Below are 26,831 nucleotides of genomic sequence, written 5' to 3' on the forward strand. Positions count from 1 at the left end.
ACGGCTGCATGCAGCCCTCCTGAGCTCCATTTTCACTGGCAGAGGCACCGCAGGCTAGTCTTTCGTGGTTTCCAAGGTGGCCCAGTGGGCCAGAACTAAGCACCCATGGGCCTTGAGTTTGACATCCATGGTATAGAACATAGCCTTTTAAAAATACTTTTTAATGTTTTCTTTTCTTATATCACAATCTCCAATGCCAATATATAGTCAATATTTGACTATATTTCAAAAGACACAAACCATAAAAGGAATAAAATGATGTCTTCCTTATTCCAATGCCAGACACTATTTCCTTGGAAACACATCATAAAGAGTCTATATTTGAAGTATAAATTTAATTATTATTATTGTTTGCATCAAGTTGAATTTCCAGGCCAAATTAATGTCTAATTAATTAAGCCAGTGTAGTGTAGTAACACAGAGAGGAGTACTTTCACTTAATCCAAAACAATGTTAATCCTAACTGTTAGAATGATTATTATGAGATGTTTAAAATGTTAACATTTCATGAACTTGGAATGTGCAAAATGTGATATCTTTCCCTAAGCGAACATTCCTAGAAAGAGATTCACCTGGTTTCACTTTCTAATCATGGCTGTTTGTAGTTCCCAGGGGAATAGAGCCTTTGATATTTTACTACAATGCAGCTGTTCCAAATAAGCTAAGAATTAACCCCAAACTGACCTTTCCCCCTTCTAATCAAATGAGTGTCAAAGTAACCACAATACTGTAGGTCTCTTGTTAAATACAGATTAAAAACTGCATCTCATCTCAAGCGCAATCTTCCACGTAATCCTGTACAATATTTGTTTTATGCATATTGTAGACGTGTCTAAATGGTTTACTTTTATCTTGTACTTGTAGTTCAATGCAATTAACTTGTGTTAACTCATGTTTATCAAATTTGACAGACAGGAACACCACCACAGAAAGGGAGTTTTAGTTGACAGAATACATTCCTTATTAAACCGGATTAAAGGACTATTGAATTTAACCTATCTCAATCATGTCTTGGGTTCAATAAACCCTGGTTATACCAAACTTCAGGGCATCTATCTAACATTCAAGATGGCCTTTGATTCAAAATACTGTGTTTTTAATCTGTTTTTCCATGATTGCAAATCAGGCAACAGATGGGTTAAACCAGTGGTAGGATTCAAATAATTTAACAACCGGTTCTCTGCCCTAATAATTTCTCCCAACAACCAGTGTGCCAAACTGCTCAGAAAGTTAACAACCGGTTCTCCCAAAGTGGTGCGAACTGGCTGAATCCCACCACTGGGTTAAACGGTGCCAGAGGTGGCCCAGGTCATTTTGTTGATTGAGGCAACAACTAAAGCCCCAACTACACACCATATATCTAACACAACTAAGAACTGACACCTAGCTTAGGGGATACTACCTACAAGCAGTCTTTGTCTTACGACCACAACTGGTCCCATAATGTCTTGCTACAACATTTGTTAAGTGAGTTTTGCCCCATTTTGCAACCTTTCTTGCCACAATTATTAAGTGAATCACTGCAGTTGTTAAGTTAGTAACACAGTTCTTAAGTGACTCTGCCTTCCTCACAGACTTTGCTTGTCAGAAGAATGCAAAAGGTGATCACCTAACCCCGGACACTGCAACCGTCATAAATACATGGCAGTTGCCAAACATCTGAATTTTGATCACATGACCATGGGGATGCTGTGAGTGTGAAAAACAGTCATAAATCTCGAGCAGTGGTTTGGACTAGATGACCTCCAAGGTCCCTTCCAACTCTGTTACTGCCTTATCTTGTCTTTTTTCAGTGCTATTGTAACTTCAAACAGTCACTAATCAAATGGTTTTAAGTAGGGAACTACCCATATAACCCTGTTCTCTATAAATCCCTGCCATGTTATTAATATATTATTCTGGTAATAGCATATAATAATCAGAACCAGAATTTCCTAGTTAGTGATGAATATGGCTTCAAATTTCTGTATATTGTATATCTGTAAATTAAGGCTTTCAAATTCTTGACAACCCCGGTGAAGGTGAAGGTTCCCCTCGCACATATGTGTTAGTCGTTCCCGACTCCAGGGGGTGGTGCTCATCTCAATCTCAAAGCCAAAGAGCCAGCGCTGTCCAAAGACGTCTCCATGGTCATGTGACCGGCATGACTAAATGCCAAAGGCGCACAGAACGCTGTTACCTTCCCACCAAAGGTGGTCCCTATTTTTCTACTTACATTTTTTACGTGCTTTCAAACTGCTAGGTGGACAGAAGCTGGGACAAGTAACGGGAGCTCACCCCATTACGCAGCACTAGGGATTGGAACTGCTGAACTGCCAACCTTTCGATCAACAAGCTCAGCATCTTAGCCACTGAGCCGGCACGTCCTTTACCTTTGTTATTTACTTTGTTATTTACTTTGGTCTAAATGTTAGCAAAGGGAGTTCTCTGAATTTTTGACTGCCATTTAGGGGGTCCCTCTATTAAGTCAGCACAGATTTGGTAACTTTAAGGTGCACTATTTCTGATCCAAACTTTTGCTATTAAGGAGCTACTTGATTTCATAGCCATGCTGGCATTTTAAAAAAATGCACTATATACTGAAAAACTTTAAATATGGGTGTTCTATCACATTAGACTTGTTAACGTATTAGGAAAACTAAAACTGTTCTCTTATGAAGGGTTAAAATATAAAGAGGCTGTTACAAATTACTACTTTTTAATTTCATCTACTACAGAACAACCCAAGTTAGAAAGGTCTTGTTTTCTTTGTCTAACTAAGCAATAAATCAGACACAGGAAAAACACTACCACTCAAATACATTGAGGGTAAAAACTTCCCTTGAGGAAGTAACATAGCCTACTTCTATTGTTGCTTAGGAACCTCCAAAACTATTTCTATTGTTCAATTTAAATCAAGTACATTTTCACATAGTAACCTGTTCACTTCCAGCAAGTAGAAAAAATTTGCATTTTAAAAAAATTTCTGAATTTTCTTTTAAAAACAAGACTAAAGATCCCAAAAAAAGCTAAAGAATATTTGCTTAAGAAAGCAGCAAATGGCACAACTGTTTTACATGTAGAGCAAAATGTTATTTAATTTTTCAAGAAACAAAACTGGATGCAGAATTTGAAGAATGTTCCATATTTTCACTTTGTTTAAAAAAATGCCTGATTTGCACTCCTAAGAAAACAAAGAGCCATTTTGGAGAGCTTGACAAAGCAGTAATATTATTAAACATTTAGAGACAGATAGGGAATGTAAAGAAAGAAAAACATGCTCAATCTTGCTATTCGGCCTCCAGCTCTTACAAAGTAAAGGTTTTTCTATTCAGTTTACAACTAGATTTATGAGATTGTAAAAATTAGAGCAGCAGCCTGGAACTGGCAAGATGCTAGAATTCAGCTGACCTTGAGATAAAAGTCAACATTTCTGTATTGGTCAGAAATAGTGCGGGGGAATCTCCATGATACATTATTTTGATAGCAATCATGAGTGCAAAATAATCATCTTGACTGCAGGATTGCTGTTTCTTAACAAATTTGGTCCACATTACCATCGTTCCCATTGTTCAATTTTGCTTTTCTGCATAACTCAAGGAATACAAAGCATTCATGATCCAGAGATAAATTAAATTACTGCATTCTTATTTCTGTTTTCTCTATGGACAAAAAAGAAAACACATGTGATCTTTTCAGAGGAGCAGAATTCTGTGGCCAGAATTAATTTACACTCATTTTAGAGTCCAGTCAATTAGGAATCTCCAAAACATGTATCAGCTGACCAACACCTGCTGCATTATGGGAACACTTATAATAAATGCAAACTACAGATGAAGAATAGGCTGGTTCCCAGACACTGTACAATAGAAGTTCTCCTTATGATTAAAATTCATCTACTATTGCCATGGATACTTAGAAATTAACTCTTCAACCTGTCACCTCCTATATATATTGTTATTATTTATTACCAGCTCTGATCAACTGCTTTAAAAGTTTGTTTTAAAAGCATTCGTACAATTATATTTTCAAGTACCAAATTCAACTTATATTCTTTTAATTATTTTTTTTTACTAATGAAGAAATCAGAAGAAATTTTACAAGGCAAGAAAATATGAATTTTAATACAACTGAGTTTAGCATACATTGCCTTTCTTGATTACCATTCTTCTGCAGAATATAAATTGACTCTGAGGAAGACACAGAGTTTTAACAAAGGATAAAGTCGCCGAAAGAAAGGAATAACAAGATGAAATATCAGCAGACAATTTCATAAAATGCTATCCAGACATACTAATATTTTCTTCATGGACAAAGAAGACTACAACTGCATTTTTTATTGTTTGCACAGAGTATGATATTCAGAAGTGTTACTTTGTCAAAATGTACTGGAAATTCAGAATATGGAAACTTCCAAGTTAGTTGGCTGCAAAACTACATCCCAAAATATGTGAATTAAACGAATAAGCAAATATACCTTTGAATCATGTTTAACTCTGAATAAATGTCTGAATACATCCATGGAGATTTCTAGACAATATGAAAATAGCTTGCTAATGCCTTCTTTGGTATTTTTTTCAACTTCTAATCCTATCTTATAGTTTCCCATCCAAGCACAAGCCAGTCAGACCTTACTTAGAATCCAAAATTAGAGAACATCCATCAGATTTAAAATTAAGCATGTGCATATTAATTACCAGTAAAGTAGCATAAAACTAATGTGGAGTATTTTTGAATAGTAGAATCCATTTTTGTTTTGTTATTAATTCATCTTAAATTAAAATCAGAAAAATAAAAATCAATTGGATTTGAGCAATATTATGCTTCAAATTTTGATTCCAACCTTCTCTCATATACAGTGACAGCTTTAGGGCCATCATCCATCCCTATCAATGTATAGAAAAGTTATAATGGAACATGTGGATGATCTTGAGGGATGACAGGAAGAGATGCTTGCTAGGAAACAATTAGATGAGAGAGGGAGGAGTCCCCATTGGCTTAACAGTCATAGAAAGAAACTTAGAAAAAAATTTAGACCTGCCCTAATGGATCAAGCAATTAAAAGAGATGATGGGATGCTTTTGCTTTCAGTCTTGCAAGATTCTGTTAATGTAGCTTTACAATAAAGTAGAATTAACTCATCTAATCAAGTTTCCTGTCTGGTTTATCTGCAAGGGCTGACAAGATTATAGGAAGTCTTTTTAAAGAATATAATTTTGAACGGAGATAATATTCTTGAAAGTCAAAATCATACCATCTTTTAGTATTCGTATTCTGATCATTCTGGTAACAGACTTATCAAGACTTTATACAGGAATACATTTTATAAGTTGAAACAAAGTAAAAATTACAAATTAGCTCATTATAGTTTACTAGATTATATTTCAGATAATACAGAAATCAGGATTACTTCACAAATTTAAGCCTGAGTGTTAGCACTGATAAAATAATGGTAGACTCTGTTATAGCAATTAATCACCTGGTCAATCTGAAACTAAATATACACTGCTGGATAATTTGAGTGGTATGAATTTAAGACTGTTCAACCATAAAATAATGTTCAAGTTCTAGATGTGCTCATCCAGGTGAATAGTAATTGTTAGATAAGGACCAGTGATTTGCTTTTGCTAATAATAACATGTTATTATGATACTTTATTTAACTATAAACTGCCAATGCCACCTCCATACAGAGGAATTTAGTTATGCAGGTTCTATTTTAGACCTGACCTTAGGTTTTTTCATTAAAAAAAACAGTTATCAATTTTATATAATTTTACCAAAAAAAAAAAAAGGCTGGCATCATACTATAAAAGTTTGGACCAGTTGAGCTACATACACGTTATACAATTAAAAAACATATAGGAAACCTTCAATTCACATTTTAATCTGCTACTGATATGTGCTTTCCATATAATCATTTCAGTTTAAATCAAGTTACATAATGACTTAACTAAGAAATCAAAATAAATAATTACTCTCTGGCTCAACAGTGGATGCTCTGATAGACCATTCTTGGACTTTAGTAAGCCAAAGTATCGATTTTCTAGATAGGCGTTACATGAAAAATAGACTTTGAAAAGATTTTACTGCAGCAAATTTATGTCCTAAAGTTGGTTTCCAAAACGCAATTGAGCTTTCATGGTTTTTTTCCCCCTCCCTTGAAAAAGTTTAGCTTTTTATCCAAGAAGCCTTTTTAGTTCCTTTTTTTTTTCAAGGCAAAAAACCCCCAAGAATGTCCAGTAATATAGATTACAGTGAATTTGCTGCATGCCTATGGAGATTCTCAATCATTCAGGTCATGGATGTCCCAAAGGTAATTTTCCTGGATGATTGAGAATCTCCATAGACATGCAGCAGATTCACTGTAATCTGTATTATTGTCTAAAACTAGCCAATGGACATTATCTACCTGAAATCATTCCGGTAATAGAAGCAAATGTCTGCATTTTTATAGGGTGCAGTAATTTTCTTAACACGTTTCAAGGATCAGAACATTAATTGAAAATTTCAGCAAACACAGCTTCCTCTGGTCTTCTCTTTTCACAAAATGTTTTATAGTATTTTCTGGCAGATGGTATTGCAGATAAATGCATGTATATACATATACCTGGTAATAGGTTTTGATGTTCCTGACCAAAATAGTGAGGTTTTGAATCCGTAGGTTTACATCATTGTTGACATGCTCATTGAAGCGTTGGTTTGTTGGCTGTGCATCTCTATAAGAAAAAGATTAGTATTTAGAAGAGTTACACCAATTTGAAAATTAAACAGTTTAAATAAAATATTATTAAAACATTTGCCGACTTAAACTTCTTCATGGTAACCTGATGCTCAAAACTTCTAGGAAGGTTAACAGAATGGAGTGATAGAATTCTTGTTAAAGAGATAAGGCTCAGGGTCTTATCCACTTCCTCCAACTAGTACACATATGCAATTGGAGAACTTGGACATCCAATCTTAAATATGCTTCAGTATAACTCCTGTGCTCTCCAAGAGTTTTCAGAGTTGTAGTGTGATATGTCTGAAAGGTATCAATGTTGTAGCAGGCACTGAATGATGATACCTCAGAAAGGTTAGTGTAATATAGTCATCTTTTTCTCAGTGCGGCAGTTTCTCTGTGTACACAGTATCTGTACTACTTCCCAAACTAATTCACAGTTCTGGCATTCCCTGGTGATCTCCCATCCAAATACTAAAACAGGCCCAACTTTTCATGGTTTCTAATGTTACAAGGCTGACACAATCTTCTTCCCCGCGTACTTATTTCACTACCTATACTGAGTTTTTATTGATGGGGTATCATTTTAAAACTCCATTTTCCACCTGCGCACTATAAATTGTATAATTAATTATATACCCTGTATGTATATTGGCTCATGTATCATTCACATTAGGCTGCAGCTTTCATCTAGACCAGTTATTTCTCAACCTTTGGGGAGTTTGAGATGTATGGACTTCAAGGTCACACAGCTGGATTTTGCCAGGATTCAGTAACATTGTCTAAATCAAATTAATGATAGTGAATAGTATCAATATAGTGTGCAGATGAAAGAATGTGATTTTTTTAAAATAATCAAACTAGTAATCACTTAGAAACCAATAGTAATGCTTATTGTCCACTTTTAGAAATAACTGAAGAGCTAGTTCACACCAGTTCGAACATAACTTCTTAGATCAGTGTTTCTCAACCTTGGCCACTTTAAGATGGGTGGACTTCAACTCCCAGAATCTTAAAATGGCCAAGGTCATGAAACACTGTCCTACATCATCCCACTATAGTAACATGTAGATCAGGTAAAGTGACATCTTCATTATATCCAATTATATTTACAATGTACAAAACCTAATCACAATGGTACTTAAATAATAAAGCTTAAGAGCAATTTGTATAATAATGGCCGAAATTCATTTTGAATAGGGCTTGTTTTAAGTTAAACCACCTTTTCGAACATATTTGGAAGTTTCATTCAATAGTTAGAATGCTAGACTTTTATTGTGAAGACCCAAGTTCAAATCCTCAAACAGCTACAAAATTCACTGAATGGCTTTACGTCAGTAATCTCACTCATCCCAACCTGTTCCATTATCGTAATAAGAGAGAAGATGGGGTATAAATGCAAAAAAAATACTTAATCACAGACTTTCTTGTTATAAGCCACTCACCAAGTATATGAGACTCAAATTAGTATTTAATTGCTAATATATTAAAATATATATTATTTTATATTATGCTAATAATATAAAAAATATTCACAAACCCTACAAAAGTTCAGCCGTGAACAAATATGAGCAAACTAAGCACATATAATTCAGAGACAATTTCCATGATGATGGAGAAAGAAATGCTGTTGCAACCACAGTGGCTACATCAATGGTGAGGCTGGAGACCTGCCCAGAGCTGGCAGCGGTAGGACTTTTTCCTGCCCTGCCTCAGGCCACTGTCTTAACAGGAGGCATTAAGTATGCAGACAAGCGAGGAAGGCAGCCATTCACTAACAAAAGAAAAGCTGTAATTAAGAGACGTTTAATGCAATTCATCCTCATGACAAAAATCAAATGGAAAATAATAATTTAAAGAATTGTAGGAAGTGATGGCAAAAGCAGGTGCCTCAGGCTTTCAAAAGATGTCTGGAAAAGATTACTACTTAAAACTTTGGAATCTAGATTGTTAAAGCAGCTTCACTGCAAAAGATACAACTTGGCCGTGAAGCAGCAAAATTGACTGTCAACCCAAAATTTGTAACTCCTCTTTTCTCTCAGAGACCTCAGCTTTATGAAATCCTAGCCAAAAGGATTGCCATATCTGACAGTGAAATGGAAGAACAGAGGTGTTATGGGCAATGTATGATATGGAACAAGGAGTAGTTTTTATACCAGTCAAAACAATTAACTTTTGAAAAAGGGAGAAAGTCTTCCTTCATACTGTTATATCAACTAGGAAAGCATTAGATACAGAAGGAAAAGCAGCATTCTGGGCAAACTGACAGCTAAAGCTGTATTATCTATTTTCTATTGACAAGAAAATGGAAAAAGTGGCTTGATTCCATCCCAAATGCTGGAGTTTGCTTCTTCCCTCCAAGAAGCAAGGGGTCTGCCATTCATTAATATCAGCATTCTTAAATGTTTGGCTCATGGAGTATTTTGCACCACTTGGCATTACCTCAGCTCGAGCTGGGGCCTGCCTACATCAGCACTCCTCCTTCTCCCTCTAGCTTTAGGGTGAGAAGTATGGCTCCATACCCAGGTGGGATAGGTTAAAGCTGTAGCAAGGAGCTGCAATAAGCAATCAGAGAAATATTAAGACTTTTATTGACACTTTTGCTTTGAGGACCCCTTCTCTCCATAAAAATAACAATATATTAAAATGCGTATTTCATATGATTTTATTTAAAACATTTGCATAGCTACCCAACTTAAATCAATCTCTGTCTGGCTTAAAATCAAGAATATAACACAAAATAAAAGCCAAAAATCAATAACAAAACAAAAAAAAGCAAAACAAAAATTCTGGGACTACAGGCATATCTCCCAGAGACAATGAACATTCTCTCCTATTAACCCTATCCTATCCTATCCCATTTGCCAACTTTAAGATGACTGGACTTCAATTCCCAGAATTCTCCAGCCAAAATGAGTTGAAGTATGAGTTGATGTCCATAAAGTTTTTAAAGTTGGAACACTGCCCCATCCCAAAGCCTAGAAAAGATTATCATTTTAAGTGCTCTCCTGAAAATTAAAAGGATCGGGGGCCTGTTAGTCTTCCAGGAGGAGGTCCTCCCCACAGAGGAGAGACTGTAAAAAGGCCTACAAAGGCCTACAAAATGCCAATGTTTAAGGGAAAGGACCTGGAGCATGTCCACTTTATTCATTCTAGTAGGATGGGATGATATTCTCAGGGACAGGAAGTCACACCGATATCCTGCTCCTGGGTTTATAGGACTTTAAAGGTGATAACTAATGCTTTGAATTGCACCCCTGAAGGAAACTGGGAGGCAGTGAGCTTGTACAATAGGGATATAATATGGGCAAACCTGGGGCACCCAACACTTCAATACTGTCTTCATACTTTTACAGATAAATAGTAAATGATATATTTGTAAGTACTGTTTAATGATAATAATCAGTTGTTGTCAATTAATTATATCTGTGGTGGATCTTCAGTTACTACGTTGTAGTATTCATATTATGTTCACAGGTAATAAGATAATTGATTTAGTATTCAAATGATGTACTTTTCTTGTCCTTTTTTATTAAATGTGTTTAATTGTTATTGTGTTGTCATTACTAGTCAGAAGTGTAGTATCAAAATGTGGAAATTACTGAATTATATTGGTGCATTTAGTATATGATTGAATTTGAATAGTACATGTATTTTATTTGCAGGTTATGTGTTTTACTTATTGGATGTATTTTCAAGGAAAGGAAAGACATGAAAATAACTAACTTCTACTTCATTTCATGTCTCTGCGGCCTAATGGGTGCACTGCATCCAGTGACCGAGGAAGCTACCTATAACGGTGTTTCCTTGCAGGGTTATGGGTGCAGTTGCCCCTTGACCCGCCCCAACAGGGCCTGGAGGCAATGGTTGTGGCAGAAGAAACTGGTAGAAAGCAAGCACAATGCAGGCATCATACAAGCGGAGGGGAAGAGGATGGCCAGGACTTGTTCTGGAAAGGAGGAGGAGGAGGCACCCCCAGCTGGAGATTGAGTGCTTGAAGGTTCATCCTTTCCAGATGCTCTCCACATAAACATCTGTCATGCTCCCCCCCCAAGCACAAACTGAAGCAAAATGTTGTCTTAAGGCTGCCTTAAAATAGTCCACCTTAGATCTGATGAGGAAGAGTATCTTGCTGATAACCAAGGCGTAATATATATTTTATATATATGAAACTTACCAAATTTGCAACCAGATAGAATTATTTGTGGTACATTTCTTACTCCTGCCTTTTCTCCTGCTGTCAAAAATGCAGCTGCTGGCAGGGCCCTTCTAGCAGATGTTTGAAGAAACCTCTATGGATTATTGCAAAGCTGTCTCAGAACAGTTGCTAAATCTGTCTGTTAAGTATTAGCAGGTGCTGGGCTGCTCCCACTCTCAGGGCGATAAGTACATTTTAATAACAGTAGCAAGGGCAGGGACATGGAAGAAAAATAAACAGAAGTCAAGTATAACATTAAATCTCTTCACTGCACCGCAGCAGTCCCTTGTAAATATCACAAGCTTTCTTCCATCTGTATTGCTGGTGGCATTTTTTCAAGTTAAGACAGACTATCATTAACAAAGGATGTCATAAAAAGATATAAGTGGAGTGAGGTTCAAGTGAACATTCTGCTTACAGGCTTTTCATAATATTAACAAGACCACATTTATAATTTTAGGCTATAGACATTTTTCGTAACTGGAATATGAGCTTCCAATATTTTGGCTAAGATTATGAATATATTTAACATGCAGTGGTGGGATACAGCCAGGGGTGGGATTCAGCCAGTTCGCACCACTTCGGGAGAACCGGTTGTTAACTTTCTGAGCAGTTTGCTGAACTTCTTGTTGGAAGAAATCCTTAGGGCAGAGAACGGGTTGTTAAATTATTTGAATCCCACCACTGGATACAGCTGGTTCAGGAGAACCGTTCGTTAAATTGCTGGCTGGCCCCACCCCTCCCTGCCCCTTCCAGGAGTCCCCACGCACCCCATTTTGCCTCCAAGGTAAGTGGAAGGAGGCCTCCTAGGCCCAAAACGGGGCGTGGGGTTGCAGCACGCCCCCCCCCCGCAGCCCATTTTCACTCCCAGGAGGCTTCAGGGAGGCCTCCTAGGCCCAAAATGGGGCAGGCCATTTTTGTTCCTACTAGGCCCAAAATGGGGCATGGGAGGGCAGCGCATCTCCCTTGCAGCCTGTTTTTGCTCCCAGAGGGGGTGCAGGAGGCCGAGTGCTGCCTATCACACTCCCTGGCCACGACCACCATGGCCACGACCACCCAGCTGATCATTAAGGCAGAGAACTGGTTGTTAAATTATTTGAATCCCACCACTGTTAACATGACTTAGAAGCAGTGGTATGAAACTTGAAAGCACAAGTGTGGCACATCACTGCAACTATTAAAGCACCCGAAGTTTAGTTCAGGATTTTATGCAATCTAAAAAATTCAAAGCAGTTTCAAAGAGCTACAATAAAGAAGCAAGTACATTAAGGAGTCAACCTATTTAAACCAGCTCATTTCCAGGATCCTGTAGAAGGCAAAAAAAAAAGTGCTTGCTATAATCAGTATAGCACACCTACGAATTCAGAAGCATTCTTCCAAATCATTTTCAAAATATGCACAACTCTAATTCAAGCTGTTAAACTCTTAGTAAATAAATTTGACTCAATCTAAACCTTCAGGATTAGGAATGTGTCTTTTTCATCAGTTGTCTGAAGAATAAGAATAAAAAGAATTAAAAAAAATTAACAAGCAGACAGCATCCTTCATCCATATTTTCCAATGTGTGCATTTGTGAGATCTGCTGGCTATTAAACAGACTCAGATGGCTGACTGTACTGAGATAGGGAAGTGATAATGCAACACAATAGCACAACACAGGACTGAATGAGGAGCCAATATAAACGGTTCAGGTTCTGCTGATATAATCCTGTCATAATAAATTATTTCCGATAGCCAATTTTTATTGCTTTAAATAATACACTGTTTCCCCCAAAATAAGACATCCCCTGATAATAAGCCCAATTGGGCTTTTGAGCTCATGGCAATAAGGCCAAGCACTTATTTCAGGGTTCAAAAAAATATAAGACAGGGTCTTATTTTCGGGGAAACATGGTATCATAGTTTCAAATATTCTAAAAAACAAATATGTCTAATGTTTGTATTAAAACATCAACATTAACTGATATTTCAATAGGTAAGTTAATAAGATATCTCAGTGTTTCCCAACCATGGCAACTTGAAGATGGGTGGACTTCAACTTCCAGAATCCCCCATCTATCTAATGTAAAATGATCTAAAACGTTTTTTATATTGTCAAGATTACCACGTGTTGGCAATTTTAGCAGGGGACAGCTGTTGTACAAGAGCTCACAGTAACACTGGGGGAGGTTGCAAACCCCAATTGTCTTCAATTTGCAATTTGAATTTCTAAGCATTCAATGCATAATTAGATAAGCTTATAACCAAGTGCATATATATTTCAAGAAATTCTTTGTATGGTGAATCATCTGCAAATATATTCTAGTACCCTTGTTCCAGCAGTGCTTGAAAAGGAGAAAGTAAGCGTTTTCTTCAGATAAAATTTCTAAAATTTACTCTTACATTTACATCAAACCTTTCTGCTCAAATCAAGATGATTTATAAGAATAAAAAGAATTAAAAAAATTAACAAGCAGACAGCATCCTTCATCCATATTTTCCAATGTGTGCATTTGTGAGATCTGCTGGCTATTAAACAGACTCAGATGGCTGACTGTACTGAGATAGGGAAGTGATAATGCAACACAATAGCACAACACAGGACTGAATGAGGAGCCAATATAAACGGTTCAGGTTCTGCTGATATAATCCTGTCATAATAAATTATTTCCGATAGCCAATTTTTATTGCTTTAAATAATACACTGTTTCCCCCAAAATAAGACATCCCCTGATAATAAGCCCAGTTGGGCTTTTGAGCTCATGGCAATAAGGCCAAGCACTTATTTCAGGGTTCAAAAAAATATAAGACAGGGTCTTATTTTCGGGGAAACATGGTATCATAGTTTCAAATATTCTAAAAAACAAATATGTCTAATGTTTGTATTAAAACATCAACATTAACTAATATTTCAATAGGTAAGTTAATAAGATATCTCAGTGTTTCCAACCATGGCAACTTGAAGATGGGTGGACTTCAACTTCCAGAATCCCACATCTATCTAATGTAAAATGATCTAAAATGTTTTTTATATTGTCAAGATTACCACGTGTTGGCAATTTTAGCAGGGGACAGCTGTTGTACAAGAGCTCACAGTAACACTGGGGGAGAGGAGTTGCAAACCCCAATTGTCTTCAATTTGCAATTTGAATTTCTAAGCATTCAATGCATAATTAGATAAGCTTATAACCAGGTGCATATATATTTCAAGAAATTCTTTGTATGGTGAATCATCTGCAAATATATTCTAGTATCCTTGTTCCAGCAGTGCTTGAAAAGGAGAAAGTAAGCGTTTTCTTCAGATAAAATTTCTAAAATTTACTCTTACATTTACATCAAACCTTTCTGCTCAAATCAAGATGATTTATAAGAATAAAAAGAATTAAAAAAAATTAACAAGCAGACAGCATCCTTCATCCATATTTTCCAATGTGTGCATTTGTGAGATCTGCTGGCTATTAAACAGACTCAGATGGCTGACTGTACTGAGATAGGGAAGTGATAATACAACACAATAGCACAACACAGGACTGAATGAGGAGCCAATATAAACGGTTCAGGTTCTGCTGATATAATCCTGTCATAATAAATTATTTCCGATAGCCAATTTTTATTGCTTTAAATAATACACTGTTTCCCCCAAAATAAGACATCCCCTGATAATAAGCCCAATTGGGCTTTTGAGCTCATGGCAATAAGGCCAAGCACTTATTTCAGGGTTCAAAAAAATATAAGACAGGGTCTTATTTTCGGGGAAACATGGTATCATAGTTTCAAATATTCTAAAAAACAAATATGTCTAATGTTTGTATTAAAACATCAACATTAACTGATATTTCAATAGGTAAGTTAATAAGATATCTCAGTGTTTCCCAACCATGGCAACTTGAAGATGGGTGGACTTCAACTTCCAGAATCCCCCATCTATCTAATGTAAAATGATCTAAAACGTTTTTTATATTGTCAAGATTACCACGTGTTGGCAATTTTAGCAGGGGACAGCTGTTGTACAAGAGCTCACAGTAACACTGGGGGAGAGGAGTTGCAAACCCCAATTGTCTTCAATTTGCAATTTGAATTTCTAAGCATTCAATGCATAATTAGATAAGCTTATAACCAAGTGCATATATATTTCAAGAAATTCTTTGTATGGTGAATCATCTGCAAATATATTCTAGTACCCTTGTTCCAGCAGTGCTTGAAAAGGAGAAAGTAAGCGTTTTCTTCAGATAAAATTTCTAAAATTTACTCTTACATTTACATCAAACCTTTCTGCTCAAATCAAGATGATTTATAAGAATCAAAAGCCAGCATTTATTTCAAACAGGCCCATGCAGTGTCTACTAGTTTCCATTAAAGTCCCATGTGAACTTAAGAGCAGAATGTATCAATATTCACCTGTGGCATCATAGTGATGAGAGAAAAATAAAAATCAGGCTAGTCCAGCCATATGAAATAAATAAGTTTTAAGTTTTTCAATAGACCTGGGGACTATTTATAAAAGATTAAGGACTGATACTATCACAATACAGGTGACTATGAAACACCGGAGGGCTAGAAGATTGTCTTACAGATATCAATTTACCTACTGCTTTTTATTCTGTGTTGAGCAATTTTATACCACCATAGAACTCTTTCTATGAGACAGTAAGGATTGCCTGCTCAGTTGAAAGATCCAACAAGGTTTTTTCCAAGTCATTCTTGTAGATAACACGAAGATATCAGTAGAAAGACAGCCATACTTTACTGGCTCCCAAAACTATTCTAATCAGATTATTTTGAAAGTGGAAGACTTAAAAAAGACCAACTCTTCTAATAATCCCGAATCTGGTATGTACATTAATATACTAGAGTACTGCAGTACTTTATAATAGTATACTGGAGTACTGCAGTGGCTCAGGTGCTGACTTAGATTGAGGAACCTTGCATTCGAAGTTCCCATTTCACTATGGTGATCATTTTATGGACTTTGACTAGAAACACTTAGCCGGATCCACGTAAGGTAATTAAGGGTAATTAGGAGAAACCTCTACGTAAACTTTGAACCTTTCGCAAAAATAAATGCAATGGACCAATACATTTCATGTCACTTTATATTATATCTGTTATCAGCCATAGGCAAAAAAAATCTATTTGACAAGCACAGTTATAACACTATAGGTGAGCTCCATATACTAAGTACCAATCAAAATACTTGACTGGACAGTAAGATTCTGTTGGGCTCAAAATCCTCTCATACTTCCCATCAATTAATCCTCTCATAGTTTTATATATTTTTATATATTTTTATATATATTTATATACATATATTATTTATATATTTATATATTTATATATTTATATATTTATATATTTTATATATATATATATATATATATATATATATATATATATATAGGTCTTTAGTTGTTGGGTTTTCTCCGTGTAAAATTGGAAGTGTCTTGGCGACGTTTCGTGAAGTCTCATTCGTCATCTTCAGGCTTCAGCTTCGTGCTTCTGGGAGCAATGTGTGATCGCAGCTGTTTCTTCCTTTTAACTGCTAGTGGGGTTTGAACTGATTGGGTGGGAGCTTGGCTGTGCTCTGATTGGATGGGGGTTTGTGCTCTGATTGGCTGGGGTGTCCTGTGTTGGTGGGGGCTTGGTTGTGCTCAGTTTAGTCTGTGTTGCAGGGGATTTGAGCTGGTGAGCTGCATAGCTGTTGTTTGGCTTTGTGGTCGTGCTACATCTTCATAGTGGGTGTCAGTCTGCTGCATGTATGGATTGGAGGGTTTGAAATGGCTAATGTTGCAGCTGCGGTCTGGCTTCTGGTCCTTGGTCGTGCTTCATGATCAGTGTGGGTTTGGGTCTGCTTTCTGGGTGGAAAAGTACAGCTGGGTGTCATCAGCGTACAGTTGGTATCTCACCCCAAAGCCACTGATGATCTCACCCAGCGGCTTCATATAGATGTTGAACAGGAGGGTGAGAGAATCGACCCCGCGGCACCCCACACATGAGGCACCTTGAGTCGATCTCTGCCCCCTGTCAACACCGTCCTGCGTCCGATCAGAGAGGTAGGAGGAGAACCACCGATAAACGGTGCCTCCCACTCCCAACCCCTCCAACCGGCGCAGCAGGATACCATGGTCGATGGTATCAAAAGCCGCTGAGAGGTCTAATAGGACCAGGGCAGAGGAATAACCCCTATCCCTGGCCCTCCAGAGATCATCCACCAGCGACCAAAGCTGTCTCCGATTGTATCCGGGCCGGAAGCCGGACTGGAACGGGTCTAGATAGACAGCTTCATCCAGGTACTGGGGTAGCTGACATGCCACCACACTCTCTACAACCTTCGCCTAGCGAAGATTGAGACTGGCCGGTAGTTCCCTAAAACAGCTGGGTCCAGGAAGGCTTTGAGGAGGGGTCTCACCACAGCCTCTTTCAAGGCCGGAAAGACCCCTCCCGCAGAGAAGCATTTGTAATCCCTGAGCCAGCCTCGTGTCACCTCCTGAGTAGCCAGTACTAACCAGGAGGCACGGATCCAGTAAACATGTGGTGGCGTTCAGCCTGCCCAGCAACCTGTCCATGTCCTCGGAGTCACAGGATCAAAGTCATCCCAAACCACCTCAACAAGACGGGCCTCGAACCCTCGCCTGGATCTACCCAATTTTGATCCAATCCGTCCCAAGCTGAACGATTTTGTCGTATAGATAACCGTTAAACTCCTCGGCACGCCTTGTAGGGTCCTCCCGCCTCCTGTTGGAGGAGCGAGCGGTCACCAAACAGGGCGGCCGGGCGGTTATCTGCCGACGCAATGAGGGAGGAAGCGTGGGCAACCGCAGCCCTCATTGCCACTAGGTAGGTCCTACTATAGGACCTAACTAGTGTCCGTCAGCCTCAGAGCGGCTGGATCTCCAGGCACTCTCTAGGCGTCTTCTCCGGCGCTTCATCTCCCTCAGCTCCTCGGAGAACCAAGGAGCTGGTTGAGACCGACGCCGGGTCAGAGGTCGCAAAGGCACGACACGGTCCAAAGCTCCAGCCGCGCCCGTTCCCAGGCCGCAACTAGCTCTTCAGTCGAGTCGTGGGACAGGTGTTCGGAAACGCCCAAGCTCCGCCAGGAACCTCTCCGGGTCCATCAGGCGCCTGGGACGGAACCAACGCATTGGTTCCGTCTCCCGCGATGGTGGGTAGCGGTCAGAAAGTCTAGACGAAGTAGAAAATGATCTGACCATGACAAAGGTTCCACAACTAAATCATTTAAAACCAGATCATTAAACCACTGGCCAGAGATAAAAATCAGGTCTAGGGTACCTCCCCCGACGTGGGTAGGGCCGTCAATTAACTGAATCAGGTCCATGGCCGTCACGGGAGCCATGAACTCCTGGGCTGCCGAGGATGCTACGCCGCTGATGGCAAATTGAAATCCCCATGACCAGCAGTCTGGGGTCCCAACTGCCAACCCGGCCAGCAACTCTAACAACTCAGGCAGGGCTGTAGTCACGCAGCAAGGAGCCAGGTACGTGATCAACAAGCCCACATGAGTTCTACGACCCCACTTCACGAAGAGGGATTCACACCCAGCTATCTGAGGCACAGTGGTCTCTTTCGGCTCCAGACTCTCCTTGATGATAACCGCCACCCCTCCACCCCTACCCTGGGCCCTCGGCTGATGGAATGCTCGGAAGCCTGGTGGGCACATCTCCACTAGGGGAACCCCCCCTTCAGTGCCCAACCAGGTCTCCGTAACGCCCATAACGTCCGCGGTCCCTTCCTGAATAAGATCTGAAATGAGGGGGGCTTTATTAACCGCAGACCTGGCATTACATAACATCAGCCGGAGGCCCAGGTCCCGATTATCCTGGCCACTCGGGTCACGGGAAATTCCTGGGGGGCCGGAGCACGCAATCGCTCGTAAACAGCGAGGGCGAGCCCCAAACCTGATGTGGCCCCCTTCCGTCATATCTGCCTCTCCCACTTACCGTAGTAATAGCTCGACCCTGACAAACTGGAACGACACCCTCGCCATAACCCCAGGACCTATTAAGTTACCACAACACATGGTGGACCTAGCCCCTTCCTGACGGGCCCATCCACCCCAGAACCAAACCCGTCAGTTTCCCTCCCCCCCTTAAAATTCCCCTTAAAACTCCCTGGTAAAAAACGATTAAAACAGTTCATTAAAAATCCCCTAAGCCTCCTAGATTTCGCATGCCAACTCTCGGGGTTCCAAAACCCGTCCTCGAGATGTGCCCTCGATAGTGTGGGGGACCAGACCTGCGAGAGGGAATCTCGCAGGGCAAGAAGGTCCGCAGTTGAAAATCTTCGCATCAATAAAAATACAGTACAGTCAGCAGTCCATCCAAGCCGGTCAAGATGGCAAAATGTCATTGCAGCAAGACTAGACTCCCTGGCTGGCGAGATGGACCATGGACTTCCAGGATTCCGTGGGGCCGTTATTCTACCCCCAAACCCAAACGGCCCCACTTTCCCAGGTCCAGATGACAAGCCATTCTCCTCCAAGTCAGTCCGTACGGCCTTGGTGTTACAGTCAATCTGGGCCTTGATGTCAGAAAAAGGGGGGTCTAAAAGAGGGTCAGCCTCGCCTCCAACTCCTCCCTCAGCGGGCCGAACCCTCCAGATGACACATCTGACCCCCTGCGCTACCACTCAGCGACCGATCTTCTCCTGTCTCCTCGTCTCTGGCAAATGATGGAGAAAAGTTCTCAAAAGTTCTCAAACGTTGATAGAAAGTCCTCGGCCCCTGGGAGTAGGGGAGGCCGTCCGCCGCCGCTGCCACCGCCGGCGGAGCCCGAGGGCCAGGCGCAACCACCGCGGCCATCACCCCAGCCATGGCCCACCAGAGGACAGAGGAAAACGCCGAGAGAAACGCCAAGAGCCGAGGGGAGGAAGTCCGGCCAGGCCCCCTCCGGCATCGATGAAAAAAGCCTTAGCCCCTGGGGGAAGGCCGCCGCCGCCAGACCCGAAAGTCATACAGCGACCGCCACGGCCGCGCCGCCATCCCAAGCAGGCCAAGGGAGACACCGAGGGAGCCGCCGAGCCGCCGAGGGAACCATAGAGGGAACCACAGAGCCCGCCGCGCCGCCCGAGCCACCACAGGGCCGCCGAGCCCACCGCCAAACGACCGCAGGCCCAGGCCGGCCGTGGGAGGCATCGAGGACGCCGCTGAAGCCGCCGAAGCCTCCGAGCCCACCAGCTGTTCCAAGGCTCCGGAGGGAGCCGCTGAGGGAGCCGCCAAGCAGCTGAGCCCCCCACCGAGCGGCCACCGCCCCAAGCCGGCCGTGGAGACGCCGCCCCAAACAGGCCGAAGAAGCCGCCGGAGGAAGCCGCCGGAGCCGAAGCCGCCGAGACCGCCGAGCCTATCAGCTGTTCCGAGGCTCCGGTCCCGGTCAGCCCCAGCCCAAACGCCGCTTCAGATGTTCTCCCGGCAGGGTCCGGGACCGAGAGGGCCCAAAAACAGCCCCTCTCGGTCCCAGACCCCCGGAAAGGCCACAACTGCACCGCCGAAGATCCTCAACGCGCCATCTTGGCGCATGCGCAATTGCCGGAATAGCTAAACCATACTGTATCACTCTGCTCCATAGTACTACACTGACAACAGTGGGGCTTTGGGAAGTTCAAAGCATGCATCTTTCATCAGATGTTAAGACAACTGGTAACCTCAGAACATTTTGGATCCAGCATTATTTAGAAGTTGTACATCTTAGTCATCCAGTTGCCACCGTTTTTGGAACCCACACAACTATCTATAGCAGCACATTTGTTCATACCACTGATCTTATGTTAAACCTTGAAAAAAATGATGGCCATGTTGTTCAATGAATAACCTATGAAGGGAATCCAAGAACCTATGATCCTGTCTCAACTACCTTATAGTACACACTGAGAACTAATCATCTTCCATATAGTTTAAGTTCATGGGTATTTTCCAATAAGTCAATGATAAGACTTTTTTTTTAAAAAGTTCCAAAAGGTTGGGATTCCTAATGATAAACAAAATAACTTATTATTCAGAGTTCAACAATCCTCTTCTTCTGAAACAATAAAGGAGTTTTAAGTTTTTCAATAGACCTGGGGACTATTTATAAAAGATTAAGGACTGATACTATCACAATACAGGTGACTATGAAACACCGGAGGGCTAGAAGATTGTCTTACAGATATCAATTTACCTACTGCTTTTTATTCTGTGCTGAGCAATTTTATACCACCATAGAACCCTTTCTATGAGACAGTAAGGATTGCCTGCTCAGTTGAAAGATCCAACAAGGTTTTTTCCAAGTCATTCTTGAAGATAACACGAAGATATCAGTAGAAAGACAGCCATACTTTACTGGCTCCCAAAACTATTCTAATCAGATTATTTTGAAAGTGGAAGACTTAAAAAAGACCAACTCTTCTAATAATCCCGAATCTGGTATGTACATAATATACTAGAGTACTGCAGTACTTTATAATAGTATACTGGAGTACTGCAGTGGCTCAGGTGCTGACTTAGATTGAGGAACCTCGTATTCGAAGTTCCCATTTCACTATGGTGATCATTTTATGGACTTTGACTAGAATCACTTAGCCCGATCCACGTAAGGTAATTAAGGGTAATTAGGAGAAACCTCTACGTAAACTTTGAACCTTTCGCAAAAATAAATGCAATGAACCAAAACATTTCATGTCACTTTATATTATATCTGTTATCAGCCATAGGCAAAAAAAATCTATTTGACAAGCACAGTTATAACACTATAGGTGAGCTCCATATACTAAGTACCAATCAAAATACTTGACTGGAAGGAAGAAAGTAGGTAGGCAGGTGGGTAGGGAGGAAAGAAGGGAGGGAGAAGAAAGGATAGGAGGAGGAGAAGAAGGAGAAGATAGAGGGTTAGAAAGGATGGTAGTGAGAAGTGGGAAAGAGGAGGGGAAGTAGGAAAGCGAGGAGAAGGTGGTGGGGAAAGTTTAAGAAGGATGAGAAGGGAAGAAAAGATTAAAGGGGGGAGTGGCAGTCGAACAGCCCTGATTGAGTATAATTTGAGTATAGGACTGATTGTTGGATAAGTGATTGTATTGTACACTGGTCAAATTGTGGGAATTATTATGGAAAATAAAAAAATTTTGCTCTAAAAAAAAAAATACTTGACTGGACAGTAAGATTCTGTTGGGCTCAAAATCCTCTCATAGTTCCCATCAATTAATCCTCTCATAGTTTTATATATTTTATATATATATATATATATATATATATATATATATATATATATATATATATATATATATATATATATATATATATATATATATATATATATATATATATATATATATATATATGTTTCTGAGGTTTCACGGGTGTTTGTATATAGGTCTTTGGCTGTTGGGTTTTCTCCCATGTAAAATTGGAAGTGTCTTGGCGACGTTTTGGAAGTCTCATTCGTCATCTTCAGGCTCAACGTGCTTCTGGGAGCAATGTGTGATCGCAGCTGTTTCTTCCTTTTAACTGCTAGTGGGGTTTGAACTGATTGGGTGGGAGCTTGGCTGTGCTCTGATTGGATGGGATTTTCTGTGCTCTGATTGGCTGGGGTGTGTCCTGTGTTGGTGGGGGCTTGGTTGTGCTCAGTCTAGTCTGTGCTGCAGGGGATTTGAGCTGGTGAGCTGCATAGCTGTTGTTTGGCTTTGTGGTCGTGCTACATCTTCATAGTGGGTGTCAGTCTGCTGCATGTATGGATTGGAGGGGTTTGAAATGGCTAATGTTGCAGCTGCGGTCTGGCTTCTGGTCCTGGTCGTGCTTCATGATCAGTGTGGGTTTGGGTCTGCTTTCTGGGTGGATGTGGTGGTGACATCCTGTGTGGACCTTGTGAGTGTGGGTCTGGTGTCATTCCTCGAGGAATGACACCAGACCCACACTCACAAGGTCCACACAGGATGTCACCACCGCACATCCACCCAGAAAGCAGACCCAAACCCACACTGATCATGAAGCACGACCAAGGACCAGAAGCCAGACCGCAGCTGCAACATTAGCCATTTCAAACCCTCCAATCCATACATGCAGCAGACTGACACCCACTATGAAGATGTAGCACGACCACAAAGCCAAACAACAGCTATGCAGCTCACCAGCTCAAATCCCCTGCAGCACAGACTAGACTGAGCACAACCAAGCCCCCACCAACACAGGACACACCCCAGCCAATCAGAGCACAGAAAACCCCCATCCAATCAGAGCACAGCCAAGCTCCCACCCAATCAGTTCAAACCCCACTAGCAGTTAAAAGGAAGAAACAGCTGCGATCACACATTGCTCCCAGAAGCACGGCTGAAGCCTGAAGATGACGAATGAGACTTCGTCGAAACGCCGCCAAGACACTTCCAATTTTACACGGAGAAAACCCGAACAACCAAAGACATATATATATATATATATGTTTATATATTTTATATATATATGTTTATATATATATATATATATATATATATATATATATATATATATATATATATATATATATATATATATATATATATATATATATATATATATATATATATATATTATATATATATATAATATATATTTTTATATATTTTATATAGTTTTATATAATAGAGAGGATATTAATCCTCTCATAGTTCCCATCACCAATCTCTTTCCATTTATGACTGTATGACTATAACTTGTTGCTGGCAATCCTTATGATTTATATTGATATATTGACCATCAATTGTGTTGTAAATGTTGTACCTTGATGAACGTATCTTTTCTTTTATGTACACTGAGAGCATATGCACCAAGACAAATTCCTTGTGTGTCCAATCACACTTGGCCAATAAAAAATTCTATTCTATTCTATTCTAAATCCCAGCAGCCCCAGCCTGGAGTTCATAGGAGTCTCCGCAAGGTCTAAAGAACATTAAGCAATCACCTGTGACATGAAATCTTTTTTATTGGATCATATTATTATTAAATTTGTTATGGCCACCCATTCTGGGATGCTTACATCAGATTATACAATTAAAACACCCCCCTTTTTACAACCCTGTAATCCCTTTATTCGGGGTACAGTGGCAGTGACTGGATGGAGCTGAGCGTTTACTGACTGGATGACCTTCCTGACACCATGCAGAGTTCACAGCAGATTTTTTCTTTGCGCCCCAGGAGAGAAAGATCTGCCACTACCTAGGATTGAACTCTCAACCCTTCTGAGTAAAAGGCGAGCTTCTTCACACTAGGCCACCATATAATTCAAATCAAACTAGGCAATTAAAACAGCTAAAAGCAGTGGATCTCAATCTTTTCTTCACTGCAGATCCCCTAAAAAGCAACCCTAAAAATAACAACAGCCACAAAGACAGGATTCCATAAGGACACTTATCCCAGATAAGTGGCAGAGCTAGGTCTTAAGGGTCTTCTGAAACTAAGACAATGGAGGGGGGCAGAGAAGCTGTTCCAAAAGGAAGGAATAGCAACACTGAAGTTGTGCTTCCTTAGTCCCACAACATAGCAGTAATTGAGGGGAATTGACATGTCTACCTGAATGTACTGAGTAGGCAGAAACAGAGATGTTTGATCCTCCAGATAGTAGGCCCTATGTCATGAATATAACTGTTGGTCAGAAGTAAAGGAAGAAATAGTTTGAGGGGGGAGAGTATTACAATCTTGGTATAAATTTTCAACCAAGATCAAAGAAAACACAGACAGGACAGGAAATACTACCTTAAATGAAAAGAGCAAACAAGAATCAACCTACACCAATCAGAAAAGGAAGGTTAGTTCATGCCATTACAAAGCTCAAGAGGTAGAACAATGCTGTTTTGGTAAAGTGGTATTGCTTGCACTGTAATACATACCTCCTGAAGACACATCATTGCACAAAAACAAGGAACAGGATTGAGCCATTAACAATATGCCATTCCTAATGCAGCTTCATATGGTTTTCAAACTGTTATTATTGAAATTCAAACTATCAGGTCAATTGAATCAGAATTATGGATATTGGCTGAAATATGTTTAACACAGTACATGCTATACCTTTGAAAGGTAATTTAAATTAATTTGTACTGAGAGTAGGAAATAATTTGGTAAAATAATATGGCTCTTAGTTCAGGACTGCTAATCTACAGATGCCCGAGAACTCAATTTACCATAGTCATGTATGTATGTATGTATGTATGTATGTATGTATGTATGTATATATTTAAAACATTTTTGTAGCCACCCAGCTTTCAACCAACTCTGGGCAGGTTGGTTTATTTATACCATTTATTTATTATTTCACAAATAGTTAATAGTCATAGTATCCTAAGTACTCAAAATTAACACACTTCTTTGTAATAAACTAAAAATGTCGTATAAATTGAAAATTAATTTAGTGGAAGTTAAAGTATGGCTATAAATAAACTCAGAAAAGTTGTCAGAGTGGAATAACCATGAAAAGTCCAATTCACAGCCTGTGTTGTTATAGTAAAATCTTTAGTGTTCAGAAGGCAGTGATGTCCACTAAATCCACATTTACAAATTTTGCCTCAATTTAAGTCTTTGTGTAATTATGTCGTAGTCATAAGTACATTGTTTGCAACAAAACAATTTATAGAGTAACCCCTACAATTAATAGACACACACACACACCCAATTTAACAGGCTCCCAGTCTGTTAAATGGAAGTAAAGTCTCTAAAAGGAAAACTTGCTAAACAGAGGACTATTGAACCTAGAGCTTACTCTATTTTTTACAATTAATGATCATGCACAATTTGCTCCTTTACATAGCCAGTCAACAAATACATAAAAGGATTTGAAAGTGGTTTAAGTTCAACAGGAAGTGTAATTTTTGCCAGGTTAGATCAGCTTCTTGAAAAATAGTTTCCTGGATTAACTGCAATAGAAAAGCATACTCGGTTGTATGTGTATGTGTGGGAGACTGCCATTATCAATTATCATTTCAAATTTACTATTACATATATTATTTAAATTTGTTACTGTATTTGAAAAAACAAGTCTCCTTAAGAGACCTAAAGTCAGAATAACCTAATTCCTGTGGAAGTCTTCTTGAAAGTATGCCTCTAGATTTTGTGGGACTACACCACAGCTGGTCCTTGCTTAGCGACCCTAAGTGGGACAAAAATTTCTGCCACTAAGCTGTTGACTGGTAGTTAGGTACTGACTGTCATCTTTTAATGAGGAGGCAATAGGAAAGATTCCCCAAGTTGACATAAAGAGTAGCTGTCAGCCAAAGCTCAAGGGTAGATACCATACTTGCAGAAATACCCCAAAGTTGTGGTCCTGTATTTATAGAGAAGCTCAATAAGTCATTCCAGTATTCTGGAAGCAAGGACTCGTTCCTGTAAAACAGTTCACCCATTTCCATATAAGTTGTGTTCATAGTACATTAGGCATCAGATGGCCAGATAAAGTATCAGAAGCTGAAGTTCTCTCTGAAGAAAGTCTACCATCAGTTCTCACACTGCTGATGGAAGCACAGACCCAGTGGACAGATTATGTCATCTGTATGCTGGATGAGAGCATATTCATGCAGCTCCTTTTGGGGAACTACTTGCTGGAAAACACTCACATGGAAGGCAGAAAAAAACATCAGAAACATACATTAAAGGTTTCCCCGAAGCTGTAAAACATCTTAGATGAGGGATATTTTTTTTTACTGCTTTCCACAATAGCATGTGGATGAATAATCTGCACTATAAGAGAATACAGTTATTCAACCACAATTTGAATAACTATATTCTATTCAAAGAAGCAAAGTAATGTGTACTCTGCCATTTTTATTATTTTTTGGATGCTAATAGTATAATACTCATATTCAGATAATTATCGGAATAATTTTTGAGACTCAAGGGAAAAATCACAAAGTATAGCTAACGTGCCAAGAGAATGTACCTATATTTTCTCAAACAAAACAAAACAAAATCTCTGCAAAATGTGCTGTCAAATTTTGCAAAAAACCACACAACAAT

The 26,831-nt window shown here is 39.7% G+C and overlaps 1 protein-coding gene across 1 annotated transcript in view; it reads right to left on the minus strand.

Annotated features, from left to right (window-relative positions):
• Window positions 1-26,831, minus strand: part of CCDC88C (coiled-coil domain containing 88C) — a 109,061-nt gene that overhangs the window by 77,086 nt on the left and 5,144 nt on the right. The window contains exon 3 of the mRNA XM_058162566.1: window positions 6,589-6,697. Coding sequence (XP_058018549.1) covers window positions 6,589-6,697 — 109 coding nt within the window. The remainder of the gene's footprint in view (window positions 1-6,588; window positions 6,698-26,831) is intronic.

The sequence above is a fragment of the Ahaetulla prasina genome, chromosome 1, assembly GCF_028640845.1.
Source record: "Ahaetulla prasina isolate Xishuangbanna chromosome 1, ASM2864084v1, whole genome shotgun sequence".
NCBI classification, from domain to species: Eukaryota; Metazoa; Chordata; class Lepidosauria; order Squamata; family Colubridae; genus Ahaetulla; species Ahaetulla prasina.